This window comes from Pelodiscus sinensis, chromosome 1 (assembly GCF_052426305.1).
Source record: "Pelodiscus sinensis isolate ZL-2025 chromosome 1, ASM5242630v1, whole genome shotgun sequence".
Taxonomy (NCBI): domain Eukaryota; kingdom Metazoa; phylum Chordata; order Testudines; family Trionychidae; genus Pelodiscus; species Pelodiscus sinensis.
In genome coordinates this window covers 211,826,352-211,844,166 of record NC_143052.1, presented here as the reverse complement: position 1 = coordinate 211,844,166, position 17,815 = coordinate 211,826,352, and the positions used below count along the sequence as shown (strand labels likewise).

At 39.6% G+C, this 17,815-nt stretch overlaps 1 protein-coding gene across 1 annotated transcript in view; it reads left to right on the top strand.

The window, feature by feature from the left end:
* SMS (spermine synthase) overlaps nucleotides 1–15,097 on the top strand; it is a 67,143-nt gene extending 52,046 nt beyond the window's left edge. Inside the window, exons 10-11 of the mRNA XM_075913321.2 lie at nucleotides 9,819–9,934; nucleotides 12,266–15,097. Of these exons, the coding sequence (XP_075769436.1) occupies nucleotides 9,819–9,934; nucleotides 12,266–12,308 (159 nt within the window). The 3' untranslated portion in view covers nucleotides 12,309–15,097. The remainder of the gene's footprint in view (nucleotides 1–9,818; nucleotides 9,935–12,265) is intronic.
* The last annotated feature ends 2,718 nt before the right edge of the window (nucleotides 15,098–17,815 follow it).

The window sequence follows — 17,815 nt, the reverse complement described above, 5'->3', positions numbered from 1 at the left end:
TTCAGATTATACAGGCCATGAATTTCCAGTGCAAAAAAGCAAGCCAGAAACTTCCCACAGCATGTTGTCAGGTGTGTAGAGACATTTTCAGGCATTTATGTATCATAAAGAAGCAGAAAGGGCCTGAAGACATACTAATGAGCTTAGTCCCATTGATTTAAATAGGACTGCATGAGGGACAGGAGGCCCCCGAGTTCCGACTGCCCGAGTTCCGACCCCCTCATACTTACAGCCATTTTTGTAAGTGCGGAAGGGGCCGGAAACCTTATATCCTCGGCCTGCATTTACGATGTTGCACAGCGCCTATCATAAATGAGGGTTCAAGTTATGACGCCCCCGACTTGCGACACTTTCTGCGTAACCAATCACATCGCAAGTTGGGGGCCTCTTGTATTAAGGGGTTTAAAGGGTTAAGCCATAGTGTAATTACTGTTTTTCATTGTTCCCTCACCTTCTGAAACAAAGAAGTGAAGAGATTTGCCAAATGCTACATGGTGAGCGCTGGAGCCTATGAGATGCTGAGTACCCTCCTCTTTTGTTGAGTCAATGGAAAGTTGAGGGTACTCGGGATCTGGAAGGATAGAATTCTGACTTGGAACTGAATTCCATATAGATATTCTTTCCAGATTTCACTGCTCACAATGCTCACCAGGCTGTGTTTGCCTCCTGGGGGTCAGCAGGCTATGTTTAAGATTTCTAAAGCAGTTTGTACATGAAAAAGGTTGAAAACCACTGGCCCAAGTGACCTGGGAGCATAAGTCCCACTCCTAAATCACTTAAGCGCCTGTGAAAATCCCACTCAGATTTGTCCTCAGTGCTCAGAATTCCATGCTATCCAAATCTGCTGGAAGGTTCTCTAGTAGCTGGTATATGATGGCTGTTTTTTATTATCAATCATCAGCTGTTTTGTATAACCCTACCATTTTACTGATAGCTACTGTTCTGGATGTCAGATACTTGCTGTGCCAATTTAACCTTTTCAGCCAGTAGCTGTCCTCTTGAGCCTGTTTTTATGAAGGGAAAGCTTTAAAAATATTTTGATGGAGGGACTGCACTTCCTTGTCTGGGTCATCTTTCCTGTCCAGATAAAAATGTTCTCAGAATGTTTATGGTGGGTTTTTGTGCATTCCACTAACTACTGTCATGAGGATTAGATTTCTTCCCCTGCTGTGCCATCTGTCATGTTGCTCCTTCCCAACCACGCTCCAATATAACAGAAGCCTGCCCATGTAGATTCTTCAGATCCCTTGGGCCATTGCCTCATAGCTGCACTCCTTTTTTATGTAAATGGGAACCTCAACAGAAGAGGTAGGTTTCTCTCTGGCTGCAAAAAATAAAGCAGAACCGTGTGTGTATTTTGTTGTTTCAAAATTCTTCTGGCCAACCCTATTTCTTTGAAGCTTGGTTCCCATGTGTGTACACCCGCATAGAGAATATAGATAGGGACCATACATCTTGAGAACCTCCAGTTATAAGTATTTTTTTGCTATCCCAAACTGAACTGTATTTTCATAAAGCACTGCAGAGTCCTCCTTTGTACCCATTCAGCTCCATAGCCTCACACATACATTCACTTAGCCAAAATGATTTTCGGTCTCGTCATAGAACAGAAATCTTCTGGCCCTTAATCATGCTAAAATAAAAGAAAAAAGAAACATTGACCACATTCAACTGCTTTCTTTATCCTAGTCCCATGTAAGAAAAGAGCTATTGATATTACCCTTCCTTTTTCCTTCTGGTAGGAAAGCTGCCTACCACATAAAGCTTGGTGGCCAAGTATAGGGTTCATGTGACACAGGAAAGAAAAGACGTTGCAAGGCACAGATTTGTCTTAAAAACAAAGCAAGTGGGGAATTATTGACCCTAATATTGTATATGTGGTGGGGATTTAATTGAAGCTGGTTGAAGGTTGTCGAGTAATTTTCTTGCCGACTGAGTGGAGTGTGATATGGGGCATAAGAGACAAATTTTTCATAAAAATTTTGACCCTTTTGGTATTTAGTATTCATGCTGCAGTAGTGCTTCAAAGCCAGCCTGATTGAGTCTTCACTGTGCATATAATAAATGATGGCCTCAGTCCCAAAGAGCTTACAGTCTGCAAAGGTGAGACAATTTACAGGAGAAAGGCATGGATGGTAAAAGATGTTAGTATTCTAATCCATGGAAGAATATAAGGGATGTTTAAATCTTACTACAGCCACTCCCCGACTTACGAACACACCTACTTACGACTAGCCATACTTAGGACCAACCTCCCATTAACCCCATTACAATATTTTCGAGTTGAGAACCATAGTACGTCAAGTTTTTCGAACAGTGCGAGCAGCACGTTTAAGAGTACTTACAACCAAGTGTTCAGAACGTAACCCGTTCGTAAGTTGAGGACTGCCTGTATATAGAAATGTGCAGTCTTTTTACAATGCAAGTAAGCGTTATGCTTAAGAGTTGCAAATCATGTTAGGCATTCAGCTTTGCAATTTTCTGATGAGCAATTTCATCATGGTATGTAAAGAAAATAAATTGGGAAAACTTCCCTCCAACTGTAAAAAAGTATAAAATAAAGAGAGTTCTTCACCTCTATGCTGTGATGAAAACTTTGGCTGAATGAAAAGGGGGAAAATATATCTCCTGTATTACTGAATAAAAGATGGGTAATTCCATTAGTCAACCTGTTGAAACTTTATTAAACTCCATATAAGTGAGATAAAATGAAGCCTCTGAACTTCATCTAATATTGCCCACTAGAAAATTTACCCAGCATTGATGGGCCTTAAAACTCAAATAATTTTAGTTTTTCTTCATTTAAATCATTGCTCTGGGGTAGGGCTGGGATTGAGGGGTTCAGTAGGCAGGCTGTCCCAGGGAGAGAGGACAGCCCCAGACCTCTGTCACCACAGCAAGTTGGGGTCAGGTAAGAAGCTAGTCTCCATGGCTGCTACAACGAGCACAGCCGGGTGAGGAGTGCATGTCTCCCAGCTGGAGGACAGACACACAAACTAACAAACACTCTGAAATATATAGTAGATAGCTGTCCCTTTCTCCACCCCTTGTTGCCACCCTGTGGTCATTATGCAGTATAACTGTTCCAGCTTTCCATCCCCTGCTGCCCCTGTGCGGTCATTATAGATGACCCCTCCCTTTTCATTTGATAAGAAACAATGGCATTAAAGGCTCATTCCAGTGTCTTGGCACAACCAAACTCTTACCTTGCTTTAAGTTCTGATAAGAGGAAGCTGCATATCAAATTTGGTGTTTCTAGCTCTTACCGTTTAGGAGTTCTTGGACAGACACGTTCTGGGCTCGTCTAGACTACGCTGAAGTTCTGAAAGGATATGCAAATTCTGTGGGAATTTGCATATCTTCTTCCAATCTCACTTTCGGAAGCAGAGCTTTCGAAAGTGAAAGCAGTCGGGACACTTTTTTTTTTCTTCTGGCAAACACCCACCGTTTTTCAAAAAGCCTCTCTTCTTCAAAAAATGAGGTTTACGTGGCATTTCGAAGAAAGGGGGGGAGGTTGCCAGAAAAAATGCTTCCCGACTACTTTCACTTTCGAAAACGAGATTGGAAGAAGATATGCAGATTCCTGTAGAATTTGCATATCCTCTTTCGGAACTTCGGTGTAGTCTAGACGTGCCCTCACAGGCACTCTCAAATACAGTAAACTTCCGATTAATCCGGCACCTTTAGGACCCAGGAGGTGCCAAATTATCAGATATGCCGGACTATCGGAAGGGGGGGGGGCTATAAAGGGTCTGGGATGGGGAGGGAGGGGGAGATACCACCCCAGACTCCTCATAGCCCCCCCTTCCGATAGTCCAGCTCTGCCCCAGGTGTCCCTGATTCAGCCGCTGCTGGTCAGTTTCAGCAGCGGCTGAATCGGGGACACTTGGGGCAGAGCAGCTGGGGTGCTGCTGGGTTGGTCCGGTAGCGCCGCCCCTCGGCGCTGCATGACCAACCGGGCAACACCCCAGCTGCTCTGGGGACACCTGAGGCAGAGCAGCTGGAGTGCTGCCAGGTTGGTCCTGCAGTGCTGAGGGGCGGTGCTATGGGACCAACCCGGCAGCACCCCAGCTGCTCTGCCCCCAGCTTCCCCAATTCAGCTGCTGGTCAGTTTCAGTCAGCTGGTCAGCTGCTGGAAGCCCGGCGCAGAGCAGCTCCAATTGTCCAGCTGCCCGGAGCACTTCCAGGTTCCCAATGGTGCCGGACCATCAGAAGTGCTGGAGCATTGGATGCCAGATCAATGGAGTTTTACTGTATGTAGTAGATTACTAGATACAGAATGGCTGTATGAAAAAGAGTATTGTTATACCTAGGACTTGTCTCTTAAACCTACACTATTTTTAACTATTTCCCATATCTGATTGAAAATGGTCTTTTGTGTGCTATAGTCTTGATGCTTGTCTGAATAATTTTAGTGGTGCAGAAACATCATCTAAATTTGCTCTAGAATGGTGGCGTAACTGCAACATAGAAATAATCTAGGTAAAGCTTTTTTTTTTTCTGAACTTGATTAAACCATTCTAGTTGCCTGTCAGCTGTTAGTGAGGGAGGATATTTTGGGATAATATGATTATTGGAATAGCCATATCTAAACTTTCTAGTGTTCTTGTTTTTGTCTTGTTAAATAAAAGTAGGTAACTACTTTCAAACAAAAGCAATATAAAACTTGCATTTCAATTCAAAGAGGGTGTTAAAAATACTGTAAAGTGGAATGTGTCTGACTAACCTTAGGGCAAGTCTTGATTTGAGGAGTGGTAGTTTGTGGATTTCACAAAATGTAGAAATTACACACTAAAGTGTTTTGTTCTTCCTGTAATTTGTTTGCCACATTGGCTATAGTGATTCCTCTGTCATATATGAAGATAGGAGAAGGGACAGGATACTAAGATGACAGTCTGGGAAACTAGTCTATATATAGATATATATGTATGTTTGTGACGTTTGCCTTACTGTTCTCACCATTAAACTTCCTCCATAATGGTGGTATGTTCCATAAATTACCAAGAGCTATTTTCTATTTGTGAATCCTAAATTACATACACAAGCTGTTTTGGTATTCTCATTCAATTTGATGTCAGAACAAAATTATATGGTTGGTAGAGGACAGCTGAAACAAATAACCACTGCAGTCTTCTGGATAATAATAGGTTACTAAACAAATACTACTGTAGTCTGTTCACTATAGTGCTTTATACAGTTGTGCTAAGTTAAAGTGTCCAACTGTTACCTTTTATAAATCTTGTCTTTTCCATTTCCTGTTACCTATGGTATTTGTAAACTTGTACAGAAATAAGTATGAAACAGTGTGATGTGTGCAGTCAGTAAGCAAGAGTGCATTTGTAAATGAAATATTTCATTTTTAATGGACTTTAACTCTCTCTGACATTTCAGGAAACTGAAAGTGAGCACCTTATGAGTAACAGGGGATGCTTAAAAATCCTTCCCAAGACAGAAAGCTTTCTTTTTTCCCATCCCCGAAACTTAAAACATAATGGAAAAAATTATAGAACAATATAACACAATAAAATAAGAGTCATGACATATCTCCTTATCTCTGATTCAAACTTCTCTGAGCACTTTCAGGTTTGTTTCAAATACACCATAGTGGAGAGGATCCTTGTAGTGCAGGAAGCGATGAAAACTATTTTATATCTTTTCATTCTGAAACTCAAAGGAGACAGATCTGGCTTACTTTCTAATTATTATCTGGGGCTACCACATGAAAGAAAGAGTTTTGAAAGAAACTGCTCAACTATACTAGATTGAACCATGCAGATCTTATATTAAGTCTGTTCTTATAAAGTGTGTCCGTTGTTCATGGTGATTTTTTTGCTGTGTCTCCAAAAAGCTTATAATCAAGTAGGAATATTTCTTTAACAAAAATTAGAAGTTGTGTTGGACGAAGGAACACAATAGTAGAATATTCAAGTAATATCTTAGGTAAAAGTTTATTGTGAAAGAACAAAATTCTGTAATGCTTTTGCAAAACAAATACCATATGTGAAAGATCATTTGAAAGTGCTGTTAATTCTGTTTTATCATAAAAGTCATTAAAAGAGCTTGATCTTCACATTCAGAAGAGAGGAATTTTAAATGTCACCCTTTATTGACCCTCCTCCTTCACAAGCAATATACGATTTTCTACATATGTGCCACGCCATAGCAGAATTAATGGCATTTGCGGTCAGACCTAGTCTTAGAATCAATGCCTCCTACCCAGAAAACAAAAGTTGACGTAATCTAGCTACCATGTACCATACAGTGATGAACTTAAACAACAACAAATAGTCTTGCAGCACCTAGGAGACTAACAAAAAATGTAGATGACGTCATGAGTTTTCGTGGGCACAACCCACTTCTTCAGATGAAATTTAAAAAACAACAAATATATGAAACTTAAAAACCAACTAACACAGTTACCACTCTGAAACTTTCATACAGCGATAAGTTTCTGTTCTGCTCCATTTACCTTGGTGGCAAGGTATAATGCAAGGGAGAACAGTGACCCAGGCCCACCCACTACTCTAGGTCCCAACCCAAGGAGACTCTGGTGTCTTGCCCTTTTCTACATCCCTTCACTGTCAGCTGTTCTCTGAGCCACTTACCCTGTGACCCTTTTGCAATCTCCTGGCCTTAGTGAGAAGGCCAGCAGCCTGGCAGATATCAGGCAGCAGTCTCCCTCTTCTAGCCCCCCTGAGCCTGCCCAGTACTGCTCTCATAAAGGTGTTTCAATGGGAACCAGGTTCTGCATCTTCCCTGGTTAGGGCCTAACTATCTCTCTTTGCTGGGCAGCTCCATATATACAGGGCTGCCCCAGCAAGCCCCAGACTAATTGGTTCTTTATAAGTCTCTCCCTCAGGTACGTCTAGACTACAGGCTTTTGTCGACAGATACTGTCAACAAAGCTTCTGTTGACAAAGAGCATCTAGACTACATCCAGTTCTGTTGACAAAGTAGACGCAAAGGACAGTCTAGATGCAGTAACACCTTCTGTCGACAGAGCTCTGCCAACAAAAGGCGTTATTCCTCATAGAATGAGGTTTACAGCCATCGACAAAACTGTTGAGTTCTGACGACATTATGTCGCCAGAACTCAGCAGTAGTGTAGACGCAGGTATAGTTTTGTCAACAAACCCTGTAGTCTAGACACACCCTCATTGGCCAGGGATTTGCACAGGTTCCCACAGCCTGCATTAGCCCCTTCTAGCCAGTGTGGGGCAATTGCCCCACCACAAAAAAGAAAAGCCAATGGCCAAGCAATTAAAAAAGTACTGGGCCTTTAGGGCTACCTGGCACACAATCTTAAAAAAATGCACACTAACCCAATGTATCCTCACCTCACCTCCCTTAGCAGTGCCTCATCAAAGGTGCCGCTAAGGGGAATAACACCTCAGCCATCCTCCAGCAGTCTGGGCTTGGGAGCATGTGTAAATAAAAATAATCCCAAAAAATAGTATAGCAAATCCAAATTAAAATAACAACACTTGGTTACACATGGGGTTAATATAAGCAAAACCAAAAAACAGCCACAAAACCCACCATCCCTACAGTATGCAAAGCTAGTCTCCCCTTACCACTACATAAAACACACAAAAAATTGTTTAAAAAATCAGCAACACTCCATAATCAGGCTCTTAAAAAAAAATTGTAAAAAGGGTAGTTTAGTTTGAATAATTTCTCCCTGCAACTGAAATACTTTACCGATCAAATTTATATACCAACCATGCAATAGCTTAACCTAACCAAATATCTAATAATGCCAATTAAACTAAAGCAGTACATAAATAAATTTAAACACTTTAAAAACACACCTATTAAAGCAGCTCCAAGCTGAACAATGTCAAGTGCAAATCCTAAAAACCCAGCTGTCCAAGAAACGAATTATCCAATTAGGCAACTAAACTGCCTGCAAATTGTGCTTAAACTAATATTGCCTAGGCCTTCAAACAAGCCTAACAAACACTCATTCACTCAATTAAATTGTCTATGCTATTAAAATTTTGCTCCTACTAATTATTAATTCTGCTAATACAGTAGCAGTAGCCATGCCTGGGCCCTTCTTTAAAAAAAAAAAATAAAAAAAAAGTGGAGGAGTGTTGGCATATGTAAAAATTAATAGAGGTCTGGGATAGTGGTGAGAGGTCCAGCCACAGCCGTCATTGACCTTTAGGCACATTTTCCCCTTTGTCCTTGTAGCCTAGAAAGGTAGTCACACTGAACAGTGTCTTGTTTTGACTTCTCGCTTGCTCTGTAAAAATATTGTCAGAGTCAGAGCTCTTTCCCCCTCCTGTAAGCTGCTAATTAAGAGAGTACATAATGCTGATTCAACTAAAAACCAGTAAACAACAAACGGGTGGGTATAATTGTATTAATCTCCTGCTTATTAATATTCACTGTGTGGCAGTTAACTTTGCCAAATAAGGGTTATGAGGAAGTAGTAATAAACGTGTAAATTAACATACTAAAATAAATAAAGGAGTGTAATTGGTGCTAAATTATTGCCACTCAGAAAGTTGTGTTGGCTGTCTGAGGTAAACATGCGTCAACAATAAAGCAGTTTGTTTACCCCATCTGCTCCTGGATCTCCTGTTTCTTCTCTAACACATTCTTAAATGGGGAATTGTTATTGGAGCACTTTTAAAATATTGGCAGAACATCCACTGCTTTGTAATTGATTGTCTTGCATTTAGTTCTAGGATTGGAATAAAAATCCACAACTGGTATGACTATCATGGAATAAATATTTTTGATGCTGTTTGATACTTTCGGAACTCTTTCTTGGACAGTTACCAATAACTTAAACGATAGCTTACACTATGGGCTTGCCTTATTTTCCTGAGATTTTCACAAGGGATTCACTTATCCCTAATTTTTTTTCAAACTAGGTACAGAGAAATGGCAATATGACTTCCACTTACCGCCTTCTTTACATGGGGACCTCATAGCTCAGTTTCTGAATTGCCTGTTGAAGAATGATTCTTAAACCATGGCTTTTCAGTTTTTCAAGTTCATCTCATAAAAAGGTGTATATGCCAATCACTGGCATTTTGGGACAAAGGGGTTGATTACTTTGAATGGAAGAACATGATTTTTAGTTTCTCCTTCTGTGAAATAGTGGTGTCTTGGTAATATTCTTACAAGGGTAAGTAATAGCAGGTCATGTAGATTTTTACTTTTTTGAGCTGCAAATAATTGCTAACATTCTTAGAGGGGGAAAACCCCCCGTTGGTTTCTTAGATACAGAAATAAGTATTCTTTGGGAAGTACCTGCATTTCAGTAGCATGACACAAAGGACCAGTAAGGCAGAAATCACTCTGCTGAATCTTGGGTTCATCATACTGTTCTATGGATGAGTAGATTAAATGGTTAAATGCAGTTTGACTCATACAACATTGTGAGATTAAAATTTTAATTAAGAAAAACCTGACTTATAATGCTGTCTAGTAATGTATGGAAGAAAATGATTATGGAGTGTTCATATAAATACCATTAATGTCTGCTGTAATTGGAAGCACTGATGCAGTGAATGCTCCTGCTAATGAGAAGGGAGTCAGACAGTCCTCTAGTATTTACAAATCCATTACACATTGTGATTGGATAGGTGTCTTTACATGAAAGGGTAAGTGAAATGGAAAACAAGCTATTCATTCTTCATCTTGCATTTAACATTGAAAGCACTATGTATTAAGGGAGATCTCAAACACATCTCGGTAGGACATAGCTTTGAATTAATTTATACATGTATTTTTCCATATGCACCTGTAATTTTTATTTTTTCATTTTCATTGGGATTTGATTTTTTTTTACCTTCTCTCAGGGAAACTGTGTTAATCTGACTGAAGCCTTGACGCTCTATGAAGAACAGCTCGGCAGGCTTTATTGCCCTGTGGAGTTCTCAAAGGAAACTGTATGTGTGCCCTCATACATGGAACTGTATCCTTGGCAAATATGAAATGTTGAGCCTGCATGATTAATAAATCAAGCAAACCCAGTTTGTGGGGTTGAAGCTAGTTCTTTCCTTTAAATGAGCAAGACAGGAGTTTTAAATGCACTAATCTAAGCATATTTTGTGATTACTAAACAGAAAGGTAAATTCTGTAGGAGTGGTTAGGGGGTAAGTAGAAGGCTTAAAAGTGTCATGAACCCAGTTTCCTTTTTGGATGTCCCAGCACCTTTCAAAATTGGGACTTTTGTTCCTGAGCTCCCCTGTAATGTTGCCTAAGGTGGTGTGTATTACCTCATAGGATAAATTCCTATACCCCAGGGGAATGAAAAATCATCAAGGAGTGAGGGTCTCAGCCAGAGTTTTCAAAGCCCAGAACAAGCTACTCCTCCCTCCCCTCTGTCTCATCCATTGCGTTTGTCTCTGTCCTTCCCCCTTATAATGATTTTCCCTCCGTAACACAACTAGCCACCTGCAGAAATAGAGGAAGGAGGGTCTGAAAAACTTTCTCCCGAGTTTCTTGTACATCCATCCTCCACCATCAGAGGAGAAGGTTTGAGGCATAAAAAGGTTTCCGAAGCCTTTAGCTTCATAGAGGCATCTTAATGGGTGGCCTGCCATGAAAGGGTTTCATTTACCATGACAATTGCTGCTCCTCTTCTGTGATCTCTCAGGGTTTCTCTCTGCAGACTTTGCTTGTGATTGCCCACCTTTCCCTGTCTGCTCTGCTTGGTTTTCAAAGTGTCATGTGGTTTTATCTCTCTGTTTCTGTTTGTTTTCTCTCTGTACAGCTTCCTTTCTTTTCCAGGCCACTGTCTTGGTACAGTTGTTTCTAGAGTTATCGGTTCTGAAGCTCCTACCGTTTTGATCAGTGTTTCTATTTCTCTTGATCTTGCCAACTATCCATCAGATTGCATCTTAGAGCATCTTTAAGACAAATAGAAAAGGCATAAATGCCTTCCCTATAGGGAATCATGTACCCTTATGATTAACAGCTTTAATGTATTCAGTAGACACTATCTTTTACTGCCTATTATATATTCAATGCTTTGCTTGCTTTAACTCTGTAAATGGTTCAGGTATATGTTGTTTGAAAGATGTTTATGTGTTTGTTGTGTAGTTTGTGCAGTAGTATTGCAAAATGTTTCTACATGAATAATGGCAAGAAGTGCTACCTCATTCTTCTGGAAAGTATATTTAAATGTTTCCGGTGAGATAATTGACATGCCATGCCATGTAAGTTAATTCTGTTAATTTTGGCTATTAAGTAGGCATTAATAGGCTTCAGAATGAACAGTCCCTATATAGGTCAAATTTTCATTCTGTCTGAGGACATGACAAGATGGCATATCTGAATATATGGTTTAAGGGCAGCGGGAGTCATGCTGCATTCATCATGTTTGCGGGGCATTACTTTTGTTCTTTTAACTTAGTCTTAGACTTCTGGTATGCATTACTATAAGCAGCATACATTTTATTCTAAATAAAGGAAAACTGTTAAAACTAGTAAGTATTCCAAATAAGAAATTGACAGAAGACTGGGAAGGAAATTCCATCTGTGCTCTGAGTTTAAGTCATTGTAATCTGTTAGTGCTGCAGAGCAATGAACACTAATCTCATCCTAAAATTAGCCCTAGTGTGTTCACCTTTTCTCCCTCCTATCCTTTCTCTTTCCTATGCCATAGGGGCTGGGGAGTAGATTTACATACAAGTGGATGTAATCTTCCTCATACCCTTGAATAATGAAAAACAGGGATCTCAAAGAGATCACTTCTCCTTGCCTTTCAAGGTATGTTGCATCTGAAGAACTTCTGCATAGTGGAAGTGTGGTTTTGTTTTGTCTGGATTCCTCTGCACTCATGGACAGGGAGCCAGAATCAGCTCCCAGCAAACGAAACATTGTGCTAATGGCTTCCAGCCCAACATACAGCAAGAAGAGAAAAACATTATGGGGAATACACTTTCTTGTGTGACGGCAGTCTAAGTGAAAAAGGGATAGAAATTACAGGGACTATAAATAGAACTCAGGGCAGTTGTGGAACAAATCTTTCCATATAACTACAAGAAAAATCAAATGACACTAAATTAAAAAGAAGAGTGAGAAGGCAAAACATGGAATGCCACAAAAATATTATGTAGCCCTTCGTGAAAAGAGGGTGCTTCCTGGGTTCCAGAAGAATGATAGGGATATTACCCATCTTACCATTTTGAGCTATAATAATCAGGAGTAGTTTGGAGATTTATTTCACTTTACTTCTGAAAGTGCTTCTTTGACAATCTAGTACAAAGTTTTTGTTCCTTGACTTTTTTTTCCCCCCCAGATGGGTGTTCTACACTATTTGGAAGACGAGAACTGAAGTGTGAAAATCAAGATACTCTAACCGTGTGCTGCATGGAGCCATTATAGGCTTGCTGCGTGCTGCATATTGACATCTTGAACCTTTAAATTATATGCTGTAGATGATCTTGAAACTTAGTCATGCCCTTGATTGTGAATTCCTTAAATGTTTTTTATTATTATTTTAATTTAAAAGCAAATAGAAAATGTATATTTTGATGCGCTGGGGTGTTATTTTTGAAAGTCAACTTAAAAGATGAATTTGCAGCAAAACTGTAGCTGCTGAATGCACTGAACCTTTAGAATGTGATCCTTTTTATTTTATTTTTTGTAGATCTTCTTCACAAACTGATTAAAAAGAGACATCTTTAGCATTTAATTCCTGAGGGTGGTCCATGATTTTTTTTCTCTCCGGATATTAACTCGCTTATAGGTTATGGTGCTTTTAAAGGATGGTGGGCTTCTCTTAAGTGATCACAGTGCTTCGATTACAGAAAATGTGAAGTACTTAACTGATTTGAAGGAGTACCCTTTGTCCTTAGTTATAAAGGGAAAGAGTGAATTTGAGATTTTATTTGTTTACGCCTTAATTTTATTCATTGTGCTTCTGTAGTCTCTTCAGTAGACAAAACTCAGACCTGTCACCACTTAGAATTACTTAGCCCTGTGACATTTATTACTTTGATTTTAATAGGGATTAACGGTAGGTTATAGAAGCATTTTCAGCACCATAACTTAGAAAATTAAAGCCTCTTTTCATTCCCACCACAATGTGAGATGTTGAAATGTATAATGAGGCTTCGAGTAGGCTGATGCTCGTTAGCTTTATGGCAGAATGTTATGTCCAGAGAGAATGAAAGTTGCATAAAAGGGAAGGCAAGAGAAAAAGTGATTTAGAGCTTTGTGTATTCATATTTTATGAATGTTTAGAGACAAATGCATTCACTTCACTAAGTTAAACAAACTCTGATCATATGGATTCAGGTGTCCACATTGACACTAATTCAAGATTAGACCCAAACATTGTATTCACTGGTCAGTCACAATTCCAGTAGAAGGAAGATTCCATTATTTTTGTGGGCTTTTTTGCATGAAAAAAAAATCTTCCTTTCACTATTTCTGCACATTATCTGAAATTATATTTTTGTAAAAGTTTGCTATTTGCTAATTGCCAACTTTATTCTAAACAGAATATTTAAAAGATCCCACCTTGAAGGAGGTAAGAAGTCCCTTTGGTATGTCTCTCAAAAAGAATAAAAAATTCTTTGTGCCCCTCTGAGGATTCCACATCATGGACCAAACTGAGATTATATTTAAACATGCAGGTTTCCTGTACTGTAGTTTGAGGCAAAGTGGTTCCCTGCCCATTAATAATAAATTTAGATTGTCAAAAAATTAGATTTCCAATTATTACACTCTGAAGGAGCATTCCAATTAAGGTGTTCTGTCATATGCGTCAAAACTTCCAGTGAACTCTTAGGAGTCTCTGTAGAAATCTAAAATTAAATTATATTAGAACACTTGCAAAAGATTCCCTTTGCTCTTTACTTGGTTTATATTTTCGCAGGTAAGATTATGCTAGTAGAGAGACCTCTTCAACTTGGAAAGCTAAGGGAAGTACTTTGTATTCCCTGTTTTAATTTACTGCTTTAAGGAATTGCAAGCAGCATTACTTATTTTATGCACCTGGGGCCAAATCACTCCTTGATTTACAGCCTGTGCAGTCCTGTCAACTCTTGAAAGAATAGAGTCTCTTTCCAGGAAAGTGAAAAGAACTCTCTTCTGGTCCCTAGGCATTCTTGGCAGTGTCACATCCAGAGCGCGGAATATCATAGCGATCATGCTGCTAGACCCTCGACAATTGTAACTGTGTGTTTGTGGCTGAAGGTTGAAGTCAGTGGGATCATGTATGGAGTGAAAATTCAGGCCCTGATCCTGCAAACACATGTGCTTAACTTCATATGCATAATTAGTACTGTTGGCTTGATTGTGATTACTCATGGAAGTAATGTTAAGTGTGCAGGATTGAGGCTTAAAAAGATAGCCCACGTCTTAGTGTCGAGTGGTTCTAGACACCCCTGCCCCCATGCTTGTGAATTAGAACATGATCTAATACAATTAATACATTTTTAGCACCAAGATGATTGCTTCAGTTTGCATAGGTACATGGAATTAGAACTGTTCGAGAGGAGAAATATGCCATGAAATCTGTCCATGGAATGTTCAATGTGGCGGAGGAATCCTAAATTGGTGGGTGTTGGGGAGGTGAAAGGAAGCGTTGTTTTGAAAGTTGATCAATACATAACAACCGCTTCCCAGTTTTTCTCTTATGCTGATATTGTTGAAAAGAGGGAGGAGAGTGTTACCATTTTGTTTTGGAATATTTTTATGTAGACTTTCTTAAATCAATATATGTAGTGGGAAACAAACTGGCAAACACCAAACACTGCTGTTTTCTTTACATTACTATTTGTTTAAAGCATTGTCCTTCATTATTTATTTGTTACTGCTATAGCGTAAACTTAAATAAAACCAGCTTCGTGTGACTTTCAGATGAAACTTGCAATAGTTGAACAACGCTTTACATTTAATGCCAGTTGGGACATAGTTCTGAGTGCCTCACTACACATGGAAACAGACACTGAAAAAAAGCCTTTGCACTATTGCACTAACTGCTGCTTCCACCAAGAAATGTGATTAAGAATTTTAAAACTTGATTGGTAGTAATTTGTGCTGAAAGGAGACTTCTGGCATTGTATGTACTGCATGAGTGCAGTGCACATGTTAAAATAAAGGTACACTCTCGTTCTCTGCATGACTGAATTGTTAAATTCACTTGTGGATTCCCATATTCGGTATTAAGGTCTATACAGTGGTCTAATGTAGTGACCATCAACATGTCTCCATTCTTTTCCAGTTCCCACCCTGTATAGATGCTCCATATTGTTGAGTTTTGTGTCCTTTTTTGTTGAGACACTATGGTTTTTCCTGCCTCACATGATCAGTAATTTTAAAGGGCTTTTTTACATCATCCAAGAATGTGCTGGGTACTTTATTGTGACATAGAAAAAAGAGGTCTCTGTCCTGAACAGCTTACAGTAAAATTTCCAGCCTTCCCTGTGATGAGGGAACAAATACAACAAAACGGTCAAAACAGTGGGAGACAGTGGGCTTCAACAATACAACATGTATGGTAACTTGGTATAGGCAATGGTGTGTGCTCAAATGCATTTATTTCTACACATGTAATGTTAACTCTTTGTAGGAAAAATTGCAGAAGTAAGTATCCGGGAGGGGGATTTCAAGGAAATCGATGGTGGGTATGTATGCTGGGTTGCAAAATGTCTTTAGAAGAGCATTCTATACATGTGGAAATGTAGTGAAAAATGCTGTGATGGGAGCATCAGAAGGAAAGGAGACATCAAGAATATCAATGTTTGAAGCAGTAGGAGATAAGGGCGGAGTTAGTGTGGAAGACCTTACACAAGAGAACAAGCTTAAACCTGTTGACTAAGGATGTCATAAGAATATAAGAATGGCCATAATGGGTCAGGCCAAAGGTCCATCTAGCCCAGTATTCTGTCTTCCAATAGTGGCAAATACTGGATGTCACAGAGGTAGCGAACCCAACAGATAATCATCAAGTGTGATCCCTCTCCTGTCATACATTTCCAGCCTCTGACAAACAGGCTAAAACGTGTAGTCCACTACATGATTAACCGATAAGACTGGCCTTATCGGTTAATCTTGTTGACTACATACACTCCCTCCACAGTGCTTTCTCTATATCTGGGTTGGTTGATTGACAGCAATATAGTGGCTAAACAGTTTATGTTGTACAACAGAAAGGAAAGAGGGAATTTCCTGAAATGACTTAATTGTTTGAGTCTTGGGCTACTCTCTGTTTCTTAGTCTTTGAAACTTATTTATTTTTTCGTTAATTTAAGCAGTATCTGGATGATCTTTGCATATATAATGCAGTTATGAAATGTTCTGCTTCAGCTCCACTCCAATATGGTTTTCTTCAAATCCTTTTTCCTTCCTTTAATAGATTCCACTTGATTCCTGCACAGGAGTGGGATCAGAATCAGACCTTCTCCATGCACAGTCTAGGAAAATGAAAACAGAAAAAAAGATTTCTACATGTAATCTATGGAGCAATCTATTGTCACAAATTTTGGTGACTCCACACATTTAGGGTAATACTAGTCATTTAATAGTTGCCATTACATGATGGAAAACAAAGTTGTATAGTAGTATTTTTTATAAATATTATATCCCTCTCAGATATTTTTTTTATTAACCTGCCTGTCTGCCAGAGTTTAAATCAAAGGACTTTTTAAGGGAAGCAAGCGGGAAAGACCAAACAATGTCTCTCTATTCCTTAGGAAACCATAAGGAAGTTTTTATATTGGGGAATATCCTCAACTTGGCTCCATCTTCCGAAAGCCAAGTCTAGGATCAAAGAGGATCCTGAAACTTGATAATGACAACTTTGGGAAAGAGGCATTAATAGGCATTCCTGGAGATGCGAGAGAGAGGGAGGAGGGCATGCTGTGAGCAGGAGAATATGCTTCCTGTAGCCTGAGATTGAGTTAGCTGGACTGAGAGCAACTTGTATGTTTCAAGGAAAGAGAAAGGTATAGGAAAGGGGGAATATGCATATAGGAGGTCGTGTAAACTATGGAACTTTGGATAAAAATAAAAACAATGCTTTTTTCTGACAGCTATTTTTAGTCACTAATCAGTCACTGTCCTAGACTCCTGGAGGAAAAGACAAGTGCTGAACTCCCTGGGTCTGCTGGGTTTACAAGGTGGGGAAATGGGAGAAGAGGACTGCAAGTCAGGATATGTCTACACTGCAGAGTTTTTCTGGAAAAATGGCCATTTTAGGGGAGAAATTAAACTTGCATCCACACTGCAATTGCGCTCTTTCAACAAAAAGTCAAAAGAATGGAAAAGTTTTTCTGACAGCGGCAAACCTCTTTCTACGAGAGAGAAGCCTTTTTCTGAAAGAGCTCTTTTGGAAAAAGGCATGTGTGAATGAGGAAGAGGGGTGTTTTTTGTTTTTGAAAGGAGAGGCCTCCAGGAAAAAGCACAGGTGTCCTATTGGCCACTCCATCCATAGTAATCGCACATGTGAGAGAGCAGCCACATTGATGGGATGCTATTTTTCAAAAAAGCAGATTGCTTTTTGGATGTGCTTTTGCTGTGTGGACACACTCTTTCTAAAGAGATCTCTTCCAGAAGAGCTTTCAAAATAAGCCTGTGGTCTAGGCGTAGCCTCAGAGAGGTAAGTGAGGAGTGCTTGGAGTACAGGTTCAAAGTGAGGTGCCAGGAGCCAGGCCTGTCACCTGAGTGGTGTGTTAGAGGGATTTAAAAGGGGTTAAGGCACAGCTCACTAGGTACCTGCAATATATGTACAGAGCCGTTTTTCCCTGCAATATGTTATGTACTAGTAAACCAGGAATTTCAGAGCTGTCCAGTAATCTTTATAGTAATCATGTAGAACCCTGTTGCAAAACTGTTGTGT